Source organism: Necator americanus, chromosome II, assembly GCF_031761385.1.
Source record: "Necator americanus strain Aroian chromosome II, whole genome shotgun sequence".
NCBI lineage: Eukaryota > Metazoa > Nematoda > Chromadorea > Rhabditida > Ancylostomatidae > Necator > Necator americanus.
This window is the reverse complement of record NC_087372.1, coordinates 22,725,062-22,741,743: the sequence shown is the minus strand read 5'-3', so window position 1 is coordinate 22,741,743 and position 16,682 is coordinate 22,725,062. Positions and strand designations below refer to the sequence as shown.

At 41.3% G+C, this 16,682-nt stretch overlaps 1 protein-coding gene across 2 annotated transcripts; it reads right to left on the bottom strand.

Annotated features, from left to right (window-relative positions):
- Positions 1-2,225: 2,225 nt before the first annotated feature.
- RB195_019069 (uncharacterized protein) lies at positions 2,226-15,878 on the bottom strand (the record flags this gene model as incomplete). Of its 2 annotated transcripts, XM_064186761.1 has the most annotated exons (13): positions 2,226-2,264; positions 2,329-2,382; positions 2,601-2,681; positions 2,771-2,857; positions 4,816-4,883; positions 6,129-6,253; positions 6,334-6,448; positions 6,566-6,620; positions 7,635-7,796; positions 10,975-11,069; positions 11,127-11,277; positions 15,612-15,720; positions 15,772-15,878. In XM_064186761.1, the coding sequence occupies 13 exons, from the start codon at positions 15,876-15,878 to the stop codon at positions 2,226-2,228; spliced, it is 1,248 nt and encodes a 415-aa protein (XP_064042642.1). The 2 variants fall into 2 exon arrangements, with proteins under 2 accessions (XP_064042642.1, XP_013303706.2); XM_013448252.2 differs by lacking the exons at positions 2,226-2,264; positions 2,329-2,382 and having other exon boundaries at positions 2,595-2,681.
- Positions 15,879-16,682: the final 804 nt, after the last annotated feature.

Genomic DNA, 16,682 nt, shown 5'->3' with positions numbered 1-16,682 from the left:
CATGTCATTAGGCTTCCACATGCTAATTCCAACATTTCAGAACACGTTAAGATTGCGACTATTTATATAGAAACACTAAGGATCTCTAATGTTTGCTCCAATATAGAATTTTTCACTAAGAAGCTTATAGAAATGAAAATCCAACTATTAGATAATAATTATTCACATTACTTTATATATACTGGTATTTTCAAATGTTTGTATAAAAACAAAGCTATTCTCTGTAAGTATGGACTAACAGATGATACCAAGCGTATTAATAAATTCATTAATGAGGTAATTAATGGGCATGTACAGCATGGTAATTAATAAGATAGGATGTAGTTATTAGATAGTTCTAGTATTATGAGTGATAGATGACTTTCATACTTCAATATTCCTTTATTTTTTATATTTTTATACTATTTGGGCTAAGCATCATATAATTACTATAGACATAAGGCTTAAATCTTAATTAATGTATAGGTATTTATATATCTCATCCAATGCAATATACATACATTTAGTTCTTATTGATACTTAATTAGTTTCCAACTATAGAATTACTCTTCTTTGTATCAGTTCTTGTAAGTCGTCTTTATACTATTTATTATGATACCAATTCTTCCAATTCACTTGTTTGGAAAATAATGTGCTCTAATGACAATTTTTAAAGGACAGGTTTAGGCTGCGTAACTGAGTATCAAAAATATTAAATTAAGATTTGGACTCTTATTTGTCAGAAATTGGATTTTTTTACATACTTCTTATATTGTTTTATTAATGCCGTTATTAATGCCTTCCTAATTGCCGTAAAAAACGGCTCCGAAGATACGGCTTCATTCGTTTTGGCGCACCATTTTGTACAAGAGGTTCGATTGGAGCGCGCCAGTCTTGTGCGGCGCCGCATCTTTTTTACGGCAATTAGCAAGAAATGGACGGAATCACCTCCTCCTCCGTAGTCTCCCATCCCGTATACGAATACTGCATCTGAAATCTGCACCACCTCAGATTCGTGGTATGCTGCCTTTAAACCCTACCTACAAATCCAGAAATCAGAGAGAACAGAACAACTCTGCTTCGGTTGATCTCGTCACTAGTACACCCTACGCTCCTCTATTTCACTCATACTAGAGTGAAAAGCTGCTCACTCGAAAGAATAGAAGTCTCTGAGTGCTTCTGAAGCACCGGGATCATGAATCTGTAGGGAGCATTCCGCATTTTCACTGTCATTTTGCAAAACTAGGTCCCAAACCGGGCCTAAAATAAGAATCTAGAAATAAGAAAATTGAGAATCTAAAAACGAAACGCAGAGCTGTTCTAAATTGACTCTTCAGATTCTTAAGCTTTTTTTTTCAAATATCCCGGCGGATTTTCGAGCATGCCCCGATCATTCTTCGGCAGAGCAATTAGCAATGGTGCGTATCCTGCGGAAATTCACTTTCGTTGCTACCTATACAACTGACTCTGCTTATCTGCCGCTAATCATATGCTGCATCACCAGCTAGGATATAATGCACGAGCTACCAAATTGTTTTGGAGAATCAGACACATCTACTAGGATTTTGTAATGTGAGGTGAACTTGTTAAAAAAAAAAACAAAAAGAAACAGGAGAAATCCCAACGCGAAATATGAGGGAAGGATGTGTCTAATAGCTTTAAACTATGTACAAGAAAAGTTTCGTTGAAAACGGAGCACTCCAGCTTTCAAAAGTAACGGGGATGAGTATTACTGTTACAATTAAGTTCAAAACTTTTTTATAAGCTAATTAATTTTGATTCATGTGATAAGATTTCTAGACTTCCCGAAGGTAATATCTAGAAAAAATGGGAAGGTTAGGTCAGTACACTACAAATCTTCTGAAAAGGAACATCGATGGAGAAAATAGGTCTGTATTCTCTTCAACTCCAATGAGCGCTGAAATATTCGAGATACATACATTGAAGGGACAGCTAGGCCACTACTCTGCAGAGGAATTAAGACACATTTGGGGTAAGAAAATCGTGTGATTCCACTGTATGGCCATACTGCAAGACACTAATCAAAACGGGGCCGATTTTAAATGTGAGGTGACAATTGCGGATATTACGCAAACACCTTATCTCTGATATTTTGGAAGCAAGCTAAGAGGACCGTAACGAAAAATGACTCCTAGTTGAACAGCAAATTGAATCCTTATAACGATGTCCAACTTCACGTCGTCTCTCTACATTTAGCCAGCCAAGCAGCCAAAAACTTTTCGATTCTAGGCTACGGTTCTCGTTTCCAGTCCTAATTGCGAAGCCTAAAATTACACTTGGATCATTTATTGTAGAGCTGATAATATTTGTCCCGATAGATCACCGCACTTGCAGAAACACCAGCAGGAGTGAAGATTTCAACACGTCCGTGTACACATTAATCTAAAAGAAAATGAGCTAAGATGTGCTCAGCTGACCAGATATCATCACGACTGTAGAATTCGTTTGACGAAATTCGGATCACTTCCCACAAATTGAAAGCTTTCACCTTTTGAATTCCTACAAATGCACCCACTTGTCGTACAGCTTAGCAGAAAAAAAAATGCATTAAGCAAATGAGAGCGAGCAAGATTTATTTCCAATACAATTCCATTCTAGACCTCTCTTATGACATTTGGCTTATAATCGGAACGAGCGGCTTTCTCGAATAGTTTCGCATACATGTCCAGCCTTTGCGTCATCTGTAGGAACATTTTTCAAAATACACGTTATATTCCATAGAGGCAGCGGCTTTAATTAACCACTACTAAAATCCTTCGCAAGAGCTTACCCTGAAGCACCAACTATCCTTGGTCTGTCGGCAAAGGTTAAGATCTATCTCCGCTAGCAACACTCCGTCTTTCGTTCTCGAAAGAGACTGAAAATTGACAATTAACATTTCTATCGTTAATTTTCGAAAAAAAAATATTGTTAAAAACTAAAGAAAAGCTCCTCTGAATTCCAAAACATGGTGAGAGGCGCTATACAAAGTTGGAGACTGGAGATCGTGCGTCAAATTTGATTAAACATTTATTTTTTGATGTGCAGCTACTGACTGTATTTGTGGTGAACTGAGAAATGGTAAGATTGGTCTCATATTCCTGACTAACTTACTTAGTATTAGAACACCTATTGTTTACGATGTTATATTTCAGGAATTTTCGAGATGCAGTGATTCGATTGATGAGGCATCAATAAATAATATAAAGCGCCTAATTTAATACTAATAGGAAGAAAAGAATGCTTAACATAATTAACTGAACCTGTGTGGCTGCTGTAAGTAGGTTGTAAGCATGTAAGTTTGACTGGAATAACTAATTAAACAAAGGAATTGCGTTCGGAATATTCTTGGCTTTGAAAGAAAACTGCGCTAGAATGCAATAAGTGTTAAGAAATTAGACATGTATTTGCAATAGTGGAAGATCACCGCCAAGATTGGGAGATCACCATCTGAAGTCTTCGCACTAAGAAAACGTCGTCAGTAGTAAGCTGTTGAAACAAATCTATATTACATTTGAATTATAAACGTACAACTATGCAGCTACTACATATATCCTTCTTACAGTCTTCAATTATGGGTTCCACCAGGAAGGACTGTAGAAGGATGTATGTAGTACCGTGTAGCTGACGTAAGTTGAAATAATGGCTGAAATCATCCCCCCCCTCCCCCTTAAAAACTTAGGAATCAGAAACCTGACATGCCTCATTTCAGTCAACGAGGCAACACGCCCGACTCATGAACGATGAAAAGTATCTGGTATACTAATCTGCTAGAGATGAGTTAACGGACTTGAATGAAGTTCGGAATCGCTGGGACTTTTTGGACTCGTGCTGGCCTATACAATGACTTAAGGGGGCAAGCCGATGTATCAAATCAGTGTTTTTATCCTGCCGGACGATCCTGGTACCAATTTTCGACCCCGGAAAGAAGAAAGGATCTTTTGACATTAGGGGGGTTTCGGAAAATCGATCGTCAGTTACAGTCCGACCTCTTACCAACTGCACTGCACCCGCACCATCACGCCCATAAGGTTGAAAGACTGAAACGGCATAAAATTGTTTTCGTTACTCGTGCAGGTGCAAGGTATACATTTCTTCGAAGCTAGCTCTCCGCACGTCAAGAATGCATTCGCAACGAACCAGCGTGACGGCTTTGCTCTGGCACGCGATACCGTCCCGTGACTAGCCTTGACATGGCTCTCGAAGCAAGAAAAGTGCAAGCACATACTTCGCGTCGCCTGCTGCGGGAAGCGCGTCCTCATCATGCGGCTTTGGCGCTTCCTTATCCACTACAAACACAAATTGGCACCAGACTAGTCTGGGAGGATAAAAACACTGACTTGACACATCGGCTAGCCCCCGCAAGCCATTGTATAGGCCAGTTACACGTTCGTAAACCTCAAACGATTCCGAATTGAAGTGAACATGGGGGCGCATCCCAAGCGGATTGATTAACGCCAGACACTTTATCCTTTATCCTCTTATCGAAGGTGAATGGTATTTTCGTTTCGAAAACAGAAAGCTATTTCACTGCAAAATCCCGAGCACCCCTCTCCAACAAAATAATTGCGGAATGGGAGAGGTCCAAAATGCAGTTCGCCATTTCGTATTCACCAATATGACTTTCAGTTTTCGATGTGTATTGCGCAACCGCACTTCAGTGCAGTTTCTTTTGCAACTGTAATGAAGTATACGTGCTGCAGTCCCATAAAACAAATGATCTATTAGAAAATTTGAAGAAAAAGATGTACACGTGCTTGTATGGTGATCTACAATAGCAGTTGTCACGAGATGGACTAATGAAACAAGAAATCCTTCCTCATGTCCATCACTTACCGGTGTTCGACTGCCGTCAGGAGCTGCAATATAACTGCTGCCGTAGAAATGACCAAAGTCGCGATGAGCTAAAATTTGAGGTTCTTTGTCTCCTGTGGTTAGAATAGCAAAACGTATTAAATGAGGTAAGCAGGTGATAGCAGAAACCCTTCCAGAGTAGATTCCTGTTTTATTGGTTTGCATACCCAACAGTGTACCACTTGTTACTGCACCTGGGCATGATCTAAGTGTGAGCGGGATTTCGCACACACGTATTGTTGTAAACGATGAGAATTTGAATGTCGCAATGCTCACAGCCTTTATTCTTGTTTCTTCAACACACTGACGACAGAACGACGCAGGAGAGGAGCATTTACGATGAAAGAGTACCGAGAACAGGAAAAAAGAGTTAATACAGGGGTAGTGCTGGGGCAACGTGACCTACGCGTGATCGCGGCCAGTAAAAAATAGCTCTTATGCTCCGTATTAATATGCGGGTCGCCAATGTGATAAAGACCATTGAAGCTTATTACGATTACGGCCGAGCTAGTGTATACGAGAAAGTGCGTGCGGAGAAAGACTTCCTTTAGAATAGTTCCAGAAAAAAATGTCAGGAAAGATCGCGATCTTTCCAAGATGCGGTTGATTTAATTGTTAAAATTGGATGGTTGCTGAGAAAAGAGGATTACTTTCTTACAACCAAAATATGTTTCTGAGGGACGCAAAGACGGAAAGACTCCTTGCGGTGCTCGCTGCGAACGCCGCAACCACAGCGTCCTTACGGATGACCACCAAGACGAATGAGATCTACGCACTGTGCAGTATCCTCAAATACTAATGTTGAGAATACAGCACAGTGCGTAGTGATACTGCACAGTATTATACACAACAGAAGGCTCCTCGTTCCTCAATCATTACATTAGTACTTGAGGATACTGCACAATGCGTAGATCTCATTCGCCTTGGTGACAATCCATAAGAGCGCGGTGGTTCACCGGCCCCGCTAGTCAGTGAGACTGATCATTTGTTTTCCTTCTGGAGGTTTTGCGTGGTGTACTTAGAACAATATCGAGGCTTGGTAAGGAGTAAGGGGTTTAATGGGACATGCATGGGACTGGGATTTGTCAACGACCTTGAACCATTTTCAGGCCTTTGACAAGAACGAGTTTGTCGAAACGTCAGCCCAATAATAAAGTTTCACCTAAACCTTGGTTGGCATAACAAGAAAACATAAATATACTTCTTAATGTCAAGATTTCAAGAAGAGAGGACTTGGAGATTTTTAAAAGACTGTTGTGCACATCTCGAGAATGATTTTCGGAAATATTACCTACCCGGGAGTGCATTTCCAGAAGTGAATTCGTGTGGAAATTCTTCCGTTCCCACCCGATTTATGGCAACTGTATAGCAGTGGTTGGCGATAGCTGCGTTACGAGCTTCGATGCCCCACAAAGGTTCACTGAAGCAATATTGAAAGAAAATTTCGGGTAATAAATATACTATCACTGTCTCTAATTTTGGAATTTTTTTCCTTTCCACCTTAAATCTCCTGTAGTGGCAGAAGGATTGAAAATAATCTCCGCTCCATTCAAGGCGTACATCATCCAATTCTGCGGATGATGACGTCCATAGCAAATGTTGATGGCAATCTTACCTGAAATATCTCATTCATCCAGCATTCACATATCAATCCCTTATTGCCTAACAAAATGCTCGAATTCTGCTGGTTGAGGAAATTGCGCCGACCACTTGCAGCAGAAGAAAAACTCACCGAAAGCTGTTTGAAAGACTGGATGACCAAGTGTTGATTCCATGTAGTAGTTCGCCTGCAATACGACACGTGTACCAAACCATCCTTAACTTTCCTTACCGACGGCAGCGAGCGAAACAGATCAATTTTTGGTTCTTTGCTTACACTTTGCATGAACGAATCAATACTATGCAAAGCGTATGTAGAATCTTTGAGAGAGAATTTTAAATTGTCATGTCAGGGATACAAAGACAGCTACACAAGACAACCCTCGCCGTGATCATCAATAGGAATTTGATGTAAAAATGAACGAATTTAATGCTACTTGCAGGCTTTGTGAAAAAAAACGCCACATGCGAAAATCACACTGCAGATATTTTGTTAACGCTAATATATTCTTGCAGAAAAAAGCTGATTCGCTAACAGGAGCACCGAATACTGCTGTATGCTAAAGCTGGACACGCAAAAAGTGGTCCTTCCTACTGAATCGAACACACAAGCAGAGGCTTTTAGCATCACTGAGTTTGCTACATGATTTCTGAAAACTTGTGAATTTCAGTTTCTCTCTAAGTTTCTCGTAATTGTGAAGACTTCAAACAGATTGAAATTTGTCTCAACATTACAAAAAAGATGTTACGAAGAAGCAAAACGGAATTTTTAGCGCTTACAGGGATGCTACAGTACCTTAAGCGAGAATAATGTTTAAATAATTGAGATCTAAGGACGGATGGAAAACGTAAAATGTGTTCTTATCAGCAGAAGCAAAACAGGGGAAAGGAAGGTAGAAAAAAGTACAGCTCTGAATTAGGTTCCCTGTCAACTACGAACAATTTTTACACGCACGAAGCAAAGAGGTGTTTGCAGAATGCAGACCTAACAGCTACAGCTGGAGTGATTGCAATTGTTCGATATGAGAAGTAAAATATTCTGAGGAGAAAACCCTGGAAATTGTGTGAGCAATGGAGGAATACTTTTAAAAATACTTGACTCTGGACTTCATATTTGATAAATATGTGTTTGTAAAAATGGGATTTCTAGTCCTATGTGTAAAAAAGAATGTGTGAATTTGCTACTGCCATAGCTATCCCACCTCATTGAAGTCTCCCACTCTCGGGATATGATTCTTCCTGCTCTTTCCGATAACTTTACCAGTGTGAGAGATTACGACTGCGGCGTTCCAAATCACATCATCTTTTGACTCGTCCCTTTCAAGAATTGGTGAGATAATGACAATGCCATGTCTAGCTGCCAGCTAAAACAAATGCACATCAGTTTTAGTTCGTACGTCTACCGTGGAAGAGTTTCGAACGTGAATGTTCTTCTTGTCATTTCTTTCTGTATCTGTTTTTTCCTCTTCTTGTAGTCTCACCAGGGATATAATGAATGACAATAGATTTATTTTACGATTTTTTTCGATTTATGGTTTGTGTAAGAAAGCTGGTATTTTGTATGCATTCAATAACAACACATTTGTATGATCAATCGGAAATCGCATTATTTTCAACGTTAGAATAGACTGTATGCACACTATAACGCAGATATACTATCATGACCATGCTGTATAATAACGGGTTTGTCACGTATGTGTATGTCTCTGTCTGTCTGCGTGTGTGTGAAACAGAATTCCACAAAGAGGGTGACAAGTGTTCAAAGGTGTTGGATTTGTGCGCCGGCGTTGTACAGCGGTAAAAAAGAGTGCGACGAGCCCACCGGCGTCGGATTGGTGCGCCGACGCCAAAAGGCTATAAAATGGGGTGCAACGGGTCCCATAACGTCAGACTGGAGCGCCGGTGCTAGACAGCTATGAAATGGGCTGCAACGAGTTCAACGGCGTGAAATTGTTGTCCCACACTGTAGTACTATCGCGCGATAACTTCATGTGCTTCGCACAGTAACTTTGCAAAAGGTAAATAGGATGTTGCCAACGTTTCACACCCACTGCGCGCGCTGCTTCTCAACTCTATAAATCCTCTGCGTCCCTATTTCTTTGCATGTTTGCATAGGTTGGTAGCATGCCTTCCTCACTAAGTGGAAACAATAATGAAATCGGCTGCTTAAATAGTAGCCTACTGTTTACATGATCTGATGTGGAACGCTATCGTGAGATTACCTACAAATCATTTCTTCAACGTCCGAATAGCTGCGCAACAGAATGCTGCCAACATAAAAGTTCAGTTCGATTAAGTTCCTGAAAATCTAGAGCTATGGGTCATTGCTTGGTCAATCGATTCCTACGATCACCTTTTCTCAGCCTAAAGGTATGGTTCAAAAAAAAACTTGGGAGGAACTTGAACAAGGATTCAACTTCAGCCAAAAATGGAGATGGCACGTCTAAAGGGCGGAGTGTGCAGAAAGAAATTCCGCCAATGTGTTCTGATAAATAGTGAAGTATGCAGCAGAGGATAGAGTGGATGTCTTTGACTCTTCACTAAATCTATTCAGGACGCTGCAGAGAAAACACTTTCACATTTGAAACTGAGAAAGAAGTTCGCCTTCGCCGTTGCCAATGCTTAGAAAAGGCTTTTCGTCTTGAAACTATTCTGCTCCAGTACTGTACAGGCTTTCCTCGGAGAAAAGATCCACGTAATTCTGTATGTGTGCCCGCGCTGCTGGTAATCTCAGCCAGGAGGAGCGTCAAAGAACGAGATTGCGTCATCAGCTGAAACGTGTTCGTAAGAAAGAAGAAGGACGTCAAGAGCGAAGGGGTGTCAGAAGGTGTGAGGGAGCAAAAGCCCGAGGAAAGCCTACACAGTACTACTAGCCTACACAGTAGTTTCAAGACGAAAAGGTGTTCGCCTATTCTCAGCACTGGCAACGAAGCCGCTATCGTGGAGGCAACCCTGCACATCTGGAGGGAACATACTAATACTAACTAATACCTCGCTGAACCCGCAAATGCTGTCCTTCCCTGAACACGTGCGCGTCTAACGACTGACATACATTGCAGACATCGAAGAACAGACGGAGTTGGAAGATCTGGCTTGTGTCCGGCAAACGAAGAGTGGGAAATGCAGAAATTCGATGGAATTGGTGCAAGATTGCTGCAATCTTTTACTCCTTCAGAGAATCGTCAGATAACGAAAATTTGCTTAATATGAATCGAAGAAAGTATGTCCAACTTGTGGAGAGACGTTATCATAATTTCTATTTGCAAAAAGCGATCGGTAAGCCCACGAATCACCGAGAAATATCACTTCTGCGAGTAATGCACAGGGTTTTGAAGTGGATCATTCTGGATCAGCTTGTCAAACATCACTAAGGAATCGTTATGAAATACGTGGCTTTCGCCCTGGTCAACCAAAGAATGACCACATACTGCACATGCATTCTCAGGAGAGCGTTCCGAGATGTGGGGGCGGTATTCGAAGCCTACACAGCCAGATTCTGAACTTCGAAGCGGATTTCGACTTTCCTCACCGAGGCCATCTTTTCAACGCGCAACTTTGATTTTATACAAGCAACCAAGCAACAAACACTCGAACACTTTCCACAATCGTTCATTTTGCAACCGCCTCCTGTTTCGATAACCACTACGTTCGTAATCCTTGCCCTAAACCGAGAACCTGCACTCCGCACTTTGATGCCGAAACGCCAATGGTGCCTATTTACATGCTTTCAGCGGCTTCTACCTGGATGCTTCGACTTATCTGTAGTTGTGTCATCAATATTAATTTAAGCCTTAGATCGGGGTTAATTAGGGAACGCTAATTTTCTTGACAAACCGTATCAGTCGTTTCAGCGAAGCGTTATCCTCATGCCCGTCTCTAACAACCGAGAGCATTAGCAGCAAAGGTTCCCAGAAATCCAAAGTTAAAATAACCCAATCTCTCTGGGCTACCGCGTACATCTCGATCTTTACGGACTAACAAAATGTATTACTGTTATTGTGCAAATCTCTGCTTCTCCCAGCATTCTGCTAATCGTTTCTTTCGCTGCTGTTCTCTCCTTTCCGCTCAGGCAAAAAGAACATGTGTACACTTCCTTTTTGTTGGTGAGTTCTTACCTATGCAACATCTTCCTGCTTCCAAATTTAGAAGTTAGATTGGAAGAATGATAAGATCACAGGTTTCTGCGAGTTCAATATGCCATCATTTCCCCTTAGTTAGGAAAACATATCGTGAGGATGGCTCTTGAATGTACATGCCTAGATTTCATTTAGAAAAATAACTTCTCAAGTTCTTGAGGTTTATTCTCATCGAGACGTCAGCGAATATAAGTGTCCTTAGTAGAAAACAGCGCACTTAGTAGGTTGCTATAATCCATTTCAGTAACTGAGAAATGAAGCTTGTAAGAAAAGGAAATACTCAACGAAATAAATACAAAGAAGGGAAAAAATACTAAAATTTAAGGCACGCGTACTTTGGGTCTCTTCAGTAAAATATGTGCAGAGCTAGAAGGAAGAACTACATTTTACTTTTATGAACGCCTACCTCACACATAAACTTTGTCGAGGGACCATGTTCCGCAGATTCTGCGAACTCGGTCCACGGAAGCCTTTCGCGGGTGCAGAACGCAAATGGCATCACTGGAATGAAATTACGTCGTGCAATAGCCAGTTGAGTAACAGAAAGGATCAACTTACTAAATGTCTCTTGCAAGCACACTATGTTCGCACCGGCCACGGCTGCCGTTTCGATCATTCCTCCAACTTTTGCATGAATCGCTTTTCTTTGCTCCTCGATTGGTGCGTTTGTGGGCAGCGCGATGGAGTTCTGAACGCAGGCGACGCGAACCTGGAAGAACGATGTGAGAACGGGTGTGTATTGTTAGGTACCCACAGCTTCTGCGACAGCTTACCTTAGGGGAATTGGTTGGCAACTACGAATGTTAATTGCGCTGCGCCGCAATTAGTAGCGTCAACAGACCAATGCACTGCTTTCGCTTTATGTCCCACGTCCCCATATATCCCCCATCGTCTTATAAGGTCCGAAAGATGCCTCGCAAGATCATGCTATCTGTGCTATTGTCTCCACACGGAGCATCAATCGTCCACGTGCAAAGTTATTATCAAACGACTCCATACGAAATGCCAGAAGTAGAAAATAATCGTTTTACTTATTTCTGTAAAACAAGCAAACAGCCAACTTCAAGTGTCAACTAATACCAGCATATCTTGTAGGAAATCATTTCGTTTAATTTCAGAGAATCGGATAAATAATAGATAACTGGATCGAGATATAAATGGTGTCAAAATTTTAATAGTTATTGCTTGATAAATTCGAATTTGCTCACAATTAAATAAAGCGTGAAGTGATGAAAAAACTTTCGAATGCATCGTTGGTTCAAAAAGTTCTTGATTGAAGGTTTCGCATTTTGACACCTAGCTGTATTCCGTCAAAGAAGTTTTCAAAAACAAAGCAAGGAAGTTTCAGCTTTTTGAATGAAAGAAAGATTTTTGAACGACCTTGGTGACGTGGTGATTGGTGGGCGTGGCTTAAAGGCATCACCCCACGAATTTGAGGAAGATGCGGCGTGTGCACACAGCTGGCACGCTCCAATCGGACTCGTTGTGGAAAATAGCGCGCCGGAATACTCGAAGCCATATCTTTCGGGTCGTTTTTTACGGCAATTAGGAACTAATGGACGGAAACACCCTTCTCTCCATAATCTACGATCCCGTATACGAATACTCCACCTGAAATCCGTACCCCCTCAGATTCGTGGGGTGATGCCTTTAATTATCACAGATAGCCTAAGGCGTCCCTGCTGTGGTCTACCGGCAGCCACTTCCGTAAGCATAGCCGGTATTCCGAACAAATAATCCTTGCTTCTCAGTTCTTATTTCAGCAGAATTCGTAGAGGCAGACAGAAAAGGTAGCAATCATGACCATTTCAAGGGGCATCACGGCCCTGTTCCAGTGAGGACCGAATGCATTTCGTTTCACACACAAGCATCACACCGCATGAATACATAAATGCACCACAAACACACATGCATCCCGACAGGCTTCCACTCAAAACCCCCAGCACCATAAATATCTTTTCCATAGATGGGCTTCTGCTTCATCGGAGTTCATTTTCGAAGAAATTCACTTACTTGTTTGAAAGGTAGCATAGCACGAAATTGGCGGTGTTGGGATCTTACCGAATGGATATGGGTAAGAATTCAGTAGTAGCTCACGACTAGACCACCAATTCTGCCTGGTAATAAAGAAGAAGGAGTAAGAAACAGCTTTGCTTGCACCGGTCCCCTCCTCCTTCCCATATGATTCAAGTTGTACGGAGATGGAGAACGATGGCAGTCGTTCTACTCCCCGTAACAACTTGAATCATAGAGGAAGAGGGAGGAGATTTCATAGGGGAAGGGGAGGGAAGAAATTCTGTTGTGGATTTACAGAATGATGAGCCTCTCCTGCTTATGCTTATCTGAGCTACACTGGTCGGATTGTGGACATAGGGCGAAGAGGGGATAGCTCGCGTTCTATCGTGTAAAAAGTTGCATCATAAGGTTGATGGGTGCAACTAAGGCTGTTTTTCACGCCTTTTGTCTTTCTCTTCTGAATTACTAGACGGAATTAAGCTCATAATTGTGAACTACACCATTTCCCCTATCCATTCGGGAACAGATCTTAACACAGTTAATTTCGTGATATGCAGACTACAACACCGCTACTAACTTGTGTCCCAAAATCCGTCGCAAACCGTCGGAATTCATGGAAGCGGGCAAAATTTAATTTTGAAAATACCATTCGAAAGTAAATGAGCTGCTGATTTCAAATATACTTCGAGAATTTACTTTTGACAAATCTGCAGCCTGAAAAGGGCAAAGTTTCGTCAAGCCCCGTTAATTACTTTCACACCTCCGCAATCCTGCCGTTGGCATATCTGGCGGATACATCTCCATGGAACGAAGGGGTGCTTATAGGATTTCCGCTTATTTCTCGAAATTGGACAAAATATTCATTATATCCGTAATCAGGGGGCTATTGAGAGCATTTTGGTACCCCACATCATATGTTGATTCGAAATTTCCATTCTCTTCAGAACTTGACGAAAGTGCTCCATCGAAGATTAACGAAAAACCATACTTTCCAAGCTAAGAAAAATCTCCTTGGAAATTTTTCAGCGAACAACTTTCACTTGACAATAGTTTTAGACAAAGAACTCTCCTTCCTTTACGAGAAGTGCATTAGGTGATAACATTGGATGATAGCTGGTAATGGTTTTCAAGTGACCAAATTGGAAAAAATTTCGACTGTTATCACAAAATAGAAATTTTTACAGCCTCTATGAATTTTTGCAGTACTTCAAACAGCCAGTTCTTCGCACAAAAAGACGCTCTTTCGAATGATGTTGAGTCCACTTTTATTTACTGAGTTCAAAATTTCAACACTGATTCCGACCTCTTATAGAGCAGGCGATATTCTATAGCTGGAATGGTTGTCGCGGCCCAGGCATGGTCTCCCAGGCATCTCACACCTTCGATAGGTGACTCCTCTGGTCACAGAGCGACAATAATGTTTGAACGTAAATGAACGGTGACGAGAATTCTACACAGTTCTTAGTCATCAGAACCATACAGCTTCTCCAATTTCACAACCTTTCGGAAGGAAATACAAAATACAAACAAACGAAAGAAACCTCCTGAAAAAGAGAAACGTGTGATAAATTAAGACGTTTTATGGAGGAACAAATCAAAACTTCTCAAATTATTGAATTTTCCGTGTCTTGGAGTTTAATTCGAATGATATTCATTTCTTCCTTTTCTTCCCTCTCCTCTTCTTTTTATTTCTTGGTTTAGTTTCGTCAGTCATTTTCCTTCCTAGCCGTTTCAAATTATCACTGCTGTTTTTATAAATAAGAACTGTGTAGAATTCTCGTCACCGTTCATTTACGTTCAAACATTATTGTCGCTCTGTGACGCCGAATCGCCAGAGGAGTCACCTATCGAAGGTGTGAGATGCCTGGCAGACCATGCCTGGGCCGCGACAACCATTCCAGCTATAGAATATCGCCTGCTCTATAAGAGGGCGGAATCAGTGTTGAAATTTTGAACTCAGTAAATAAAAGTGGACTCAACATCATTCGAAAGAGCGTCTTTTTGTGCGAAGAACTGGCTATTTGAAGTATTGCAAAAATTCATAGAGGCTGTAAAAATTTCTATTTTGTGATAACAGACGAAATTTTTTCCAATTTGGTCACTTGAAAACCATGACCAGCTATCATCCAATGTTAACACCTAATGCACTCCTCGTAAAGGAAGGAGAGCTCTAGGCAAGTACCGAATCGCGAGACTTAAGCGTTAATTCTAAGCCGTTGACAGCTGTTCAAAAATTGGATCAAATAACGAAATAGAGTAATGTTGTATGTTTGACACTGGAAAAGCTAGGCATTTTCAAAGCTAGAAGCTTACAATATAAACTATTGTCAAGTGAAAGTTGCTCGTTGGAAAACTTCCGAGGAGATTTTTCTCAGCTTAGAAAGTATGGCTTTTCGTTAATCTTCGATGGAGCACTTTCGTCAATTTCTGAAAAGAATGGAAATTTCGAATCAACACATGGTGTGGGGTACCAAAGTGCTCTAAATAACCCCCTGATTACGGATGTAATAAACATTTTGTCCAATTTCGAGAAATAAGCGGAAATCCTATGAGCACCCCTTCGTTCCATGGAGATGTATCCGCCAGATATGCCAATGGCAGGATTGCGGAGGTGTGAAAGTAATTAACGGGGCTTGACGAAACTTTGCCCTTTTCAGGCCACACATTTGTCAAAAGTAAATTCTCGAAGTATATTTGAAATCAGCAGCTCATTTACTTTCGAATGGTATTTTCAAAATTAAATTTTGCCCGCTTCCATGAATTCCGACGGTTTGCGACGGATTTTGGGACACAAGTTAGTAGCGGTGTTGTATATTAAACAAAAGTGCTCCATAAGACACGGAAGTCGAGGTTGACAGAAAGTTAACTCCAGACACGTATGAAAGAAAGTAGTGTCAAATGATGTCAGACCGTTCTCGTACTGTGAAGATCAAAAAATAGCGAGGCCTTCAAAATAACAAAAAGTAATAGTAATAATACTAGTAATAGAAATATTTTCAGTTAACAACTTTCGGAAGACACTACTACCTTTCTCGGGGCTCTCAGCTGTTCTTCTTGCGCCGAAATTTCATAGGCTTGAATTTCGAAATTATGTCTAGCAGCCGTCTCCTTCGCTTCTGGTGGAATCGGCAGCTCCCTGCAATCCCATGAGTTCTTCGCGGCTTGGACTTCTTGTTGAGAAACTCACGGATAAGCCCTCCCATAAAGAATTCGACGAACTTCGTCGTATTCCCTTCCGGGGAGATGAGCCTTCAAAGAGTTTTCCACACTTTCAAACTCAGATTGTGCTGCCATTCTGAAACTCAACTTCTGGAATCTTCCAAACTCTTTTAACTTATGAAAGACGGTAATTATGAAGAAAGTCGTAGAAGTTCAGCCGATGCAAATCGATTTAAACCGTTTCAGAGTGAAAATCTTGAGAACACATTTGTTTAAAGGCATCACCCCACGAATCTGAGGTGGTACGGATTTCAGGTGGAGTATTCGTGTACGGGATCGTAGATTGAGGAGAGAAGGGTGGTTCGGTCTATTTCTTCCTAAGTGCCGTAAAAACGGCCCGGAAGATACGGCTTCGAGCGTTCCGGCGCGCTATTTTCTACAACGAGCGAAAATTGGAGCGCGCCAGCCATGTGCACGCACTGCATCTTCTGGGCCGTTTTTTACGGCGATTAGGAAGAAATGGACAGAATCACCATCCTCTCCATAATCTACTGTGCCGTGTACGAATACTCCACCTGAAATCCGTACCACCTTAGATTCGTGGAGTGATGCCTTTAAGGCGCCGATGTTCGAACGTTCCTGAATTTCCATGACGTCACTTATTCTTCTCCAAGAATGACTTCAAGAGAATGCTCTATTCTGTCTAGGACCACATCACGCTGGTTGATGTGGTTAGTGGTTGATACGATGTTGTTCTTTTAACGAAAAAAAAAAGAAAGTAAAGTGTTACCGTGCACTGGTAGTTAAAATTAAGTACCAGAAGTAGATCACTTCGGTTACATTTTTGCTGCAACTTTGGGGATTTTCTGAGTGTAAGCTGGATCAAGCACTGAACAAATAGCCGAGTTTTTACTAATATTGCGAAGCATGTTCGGCAAA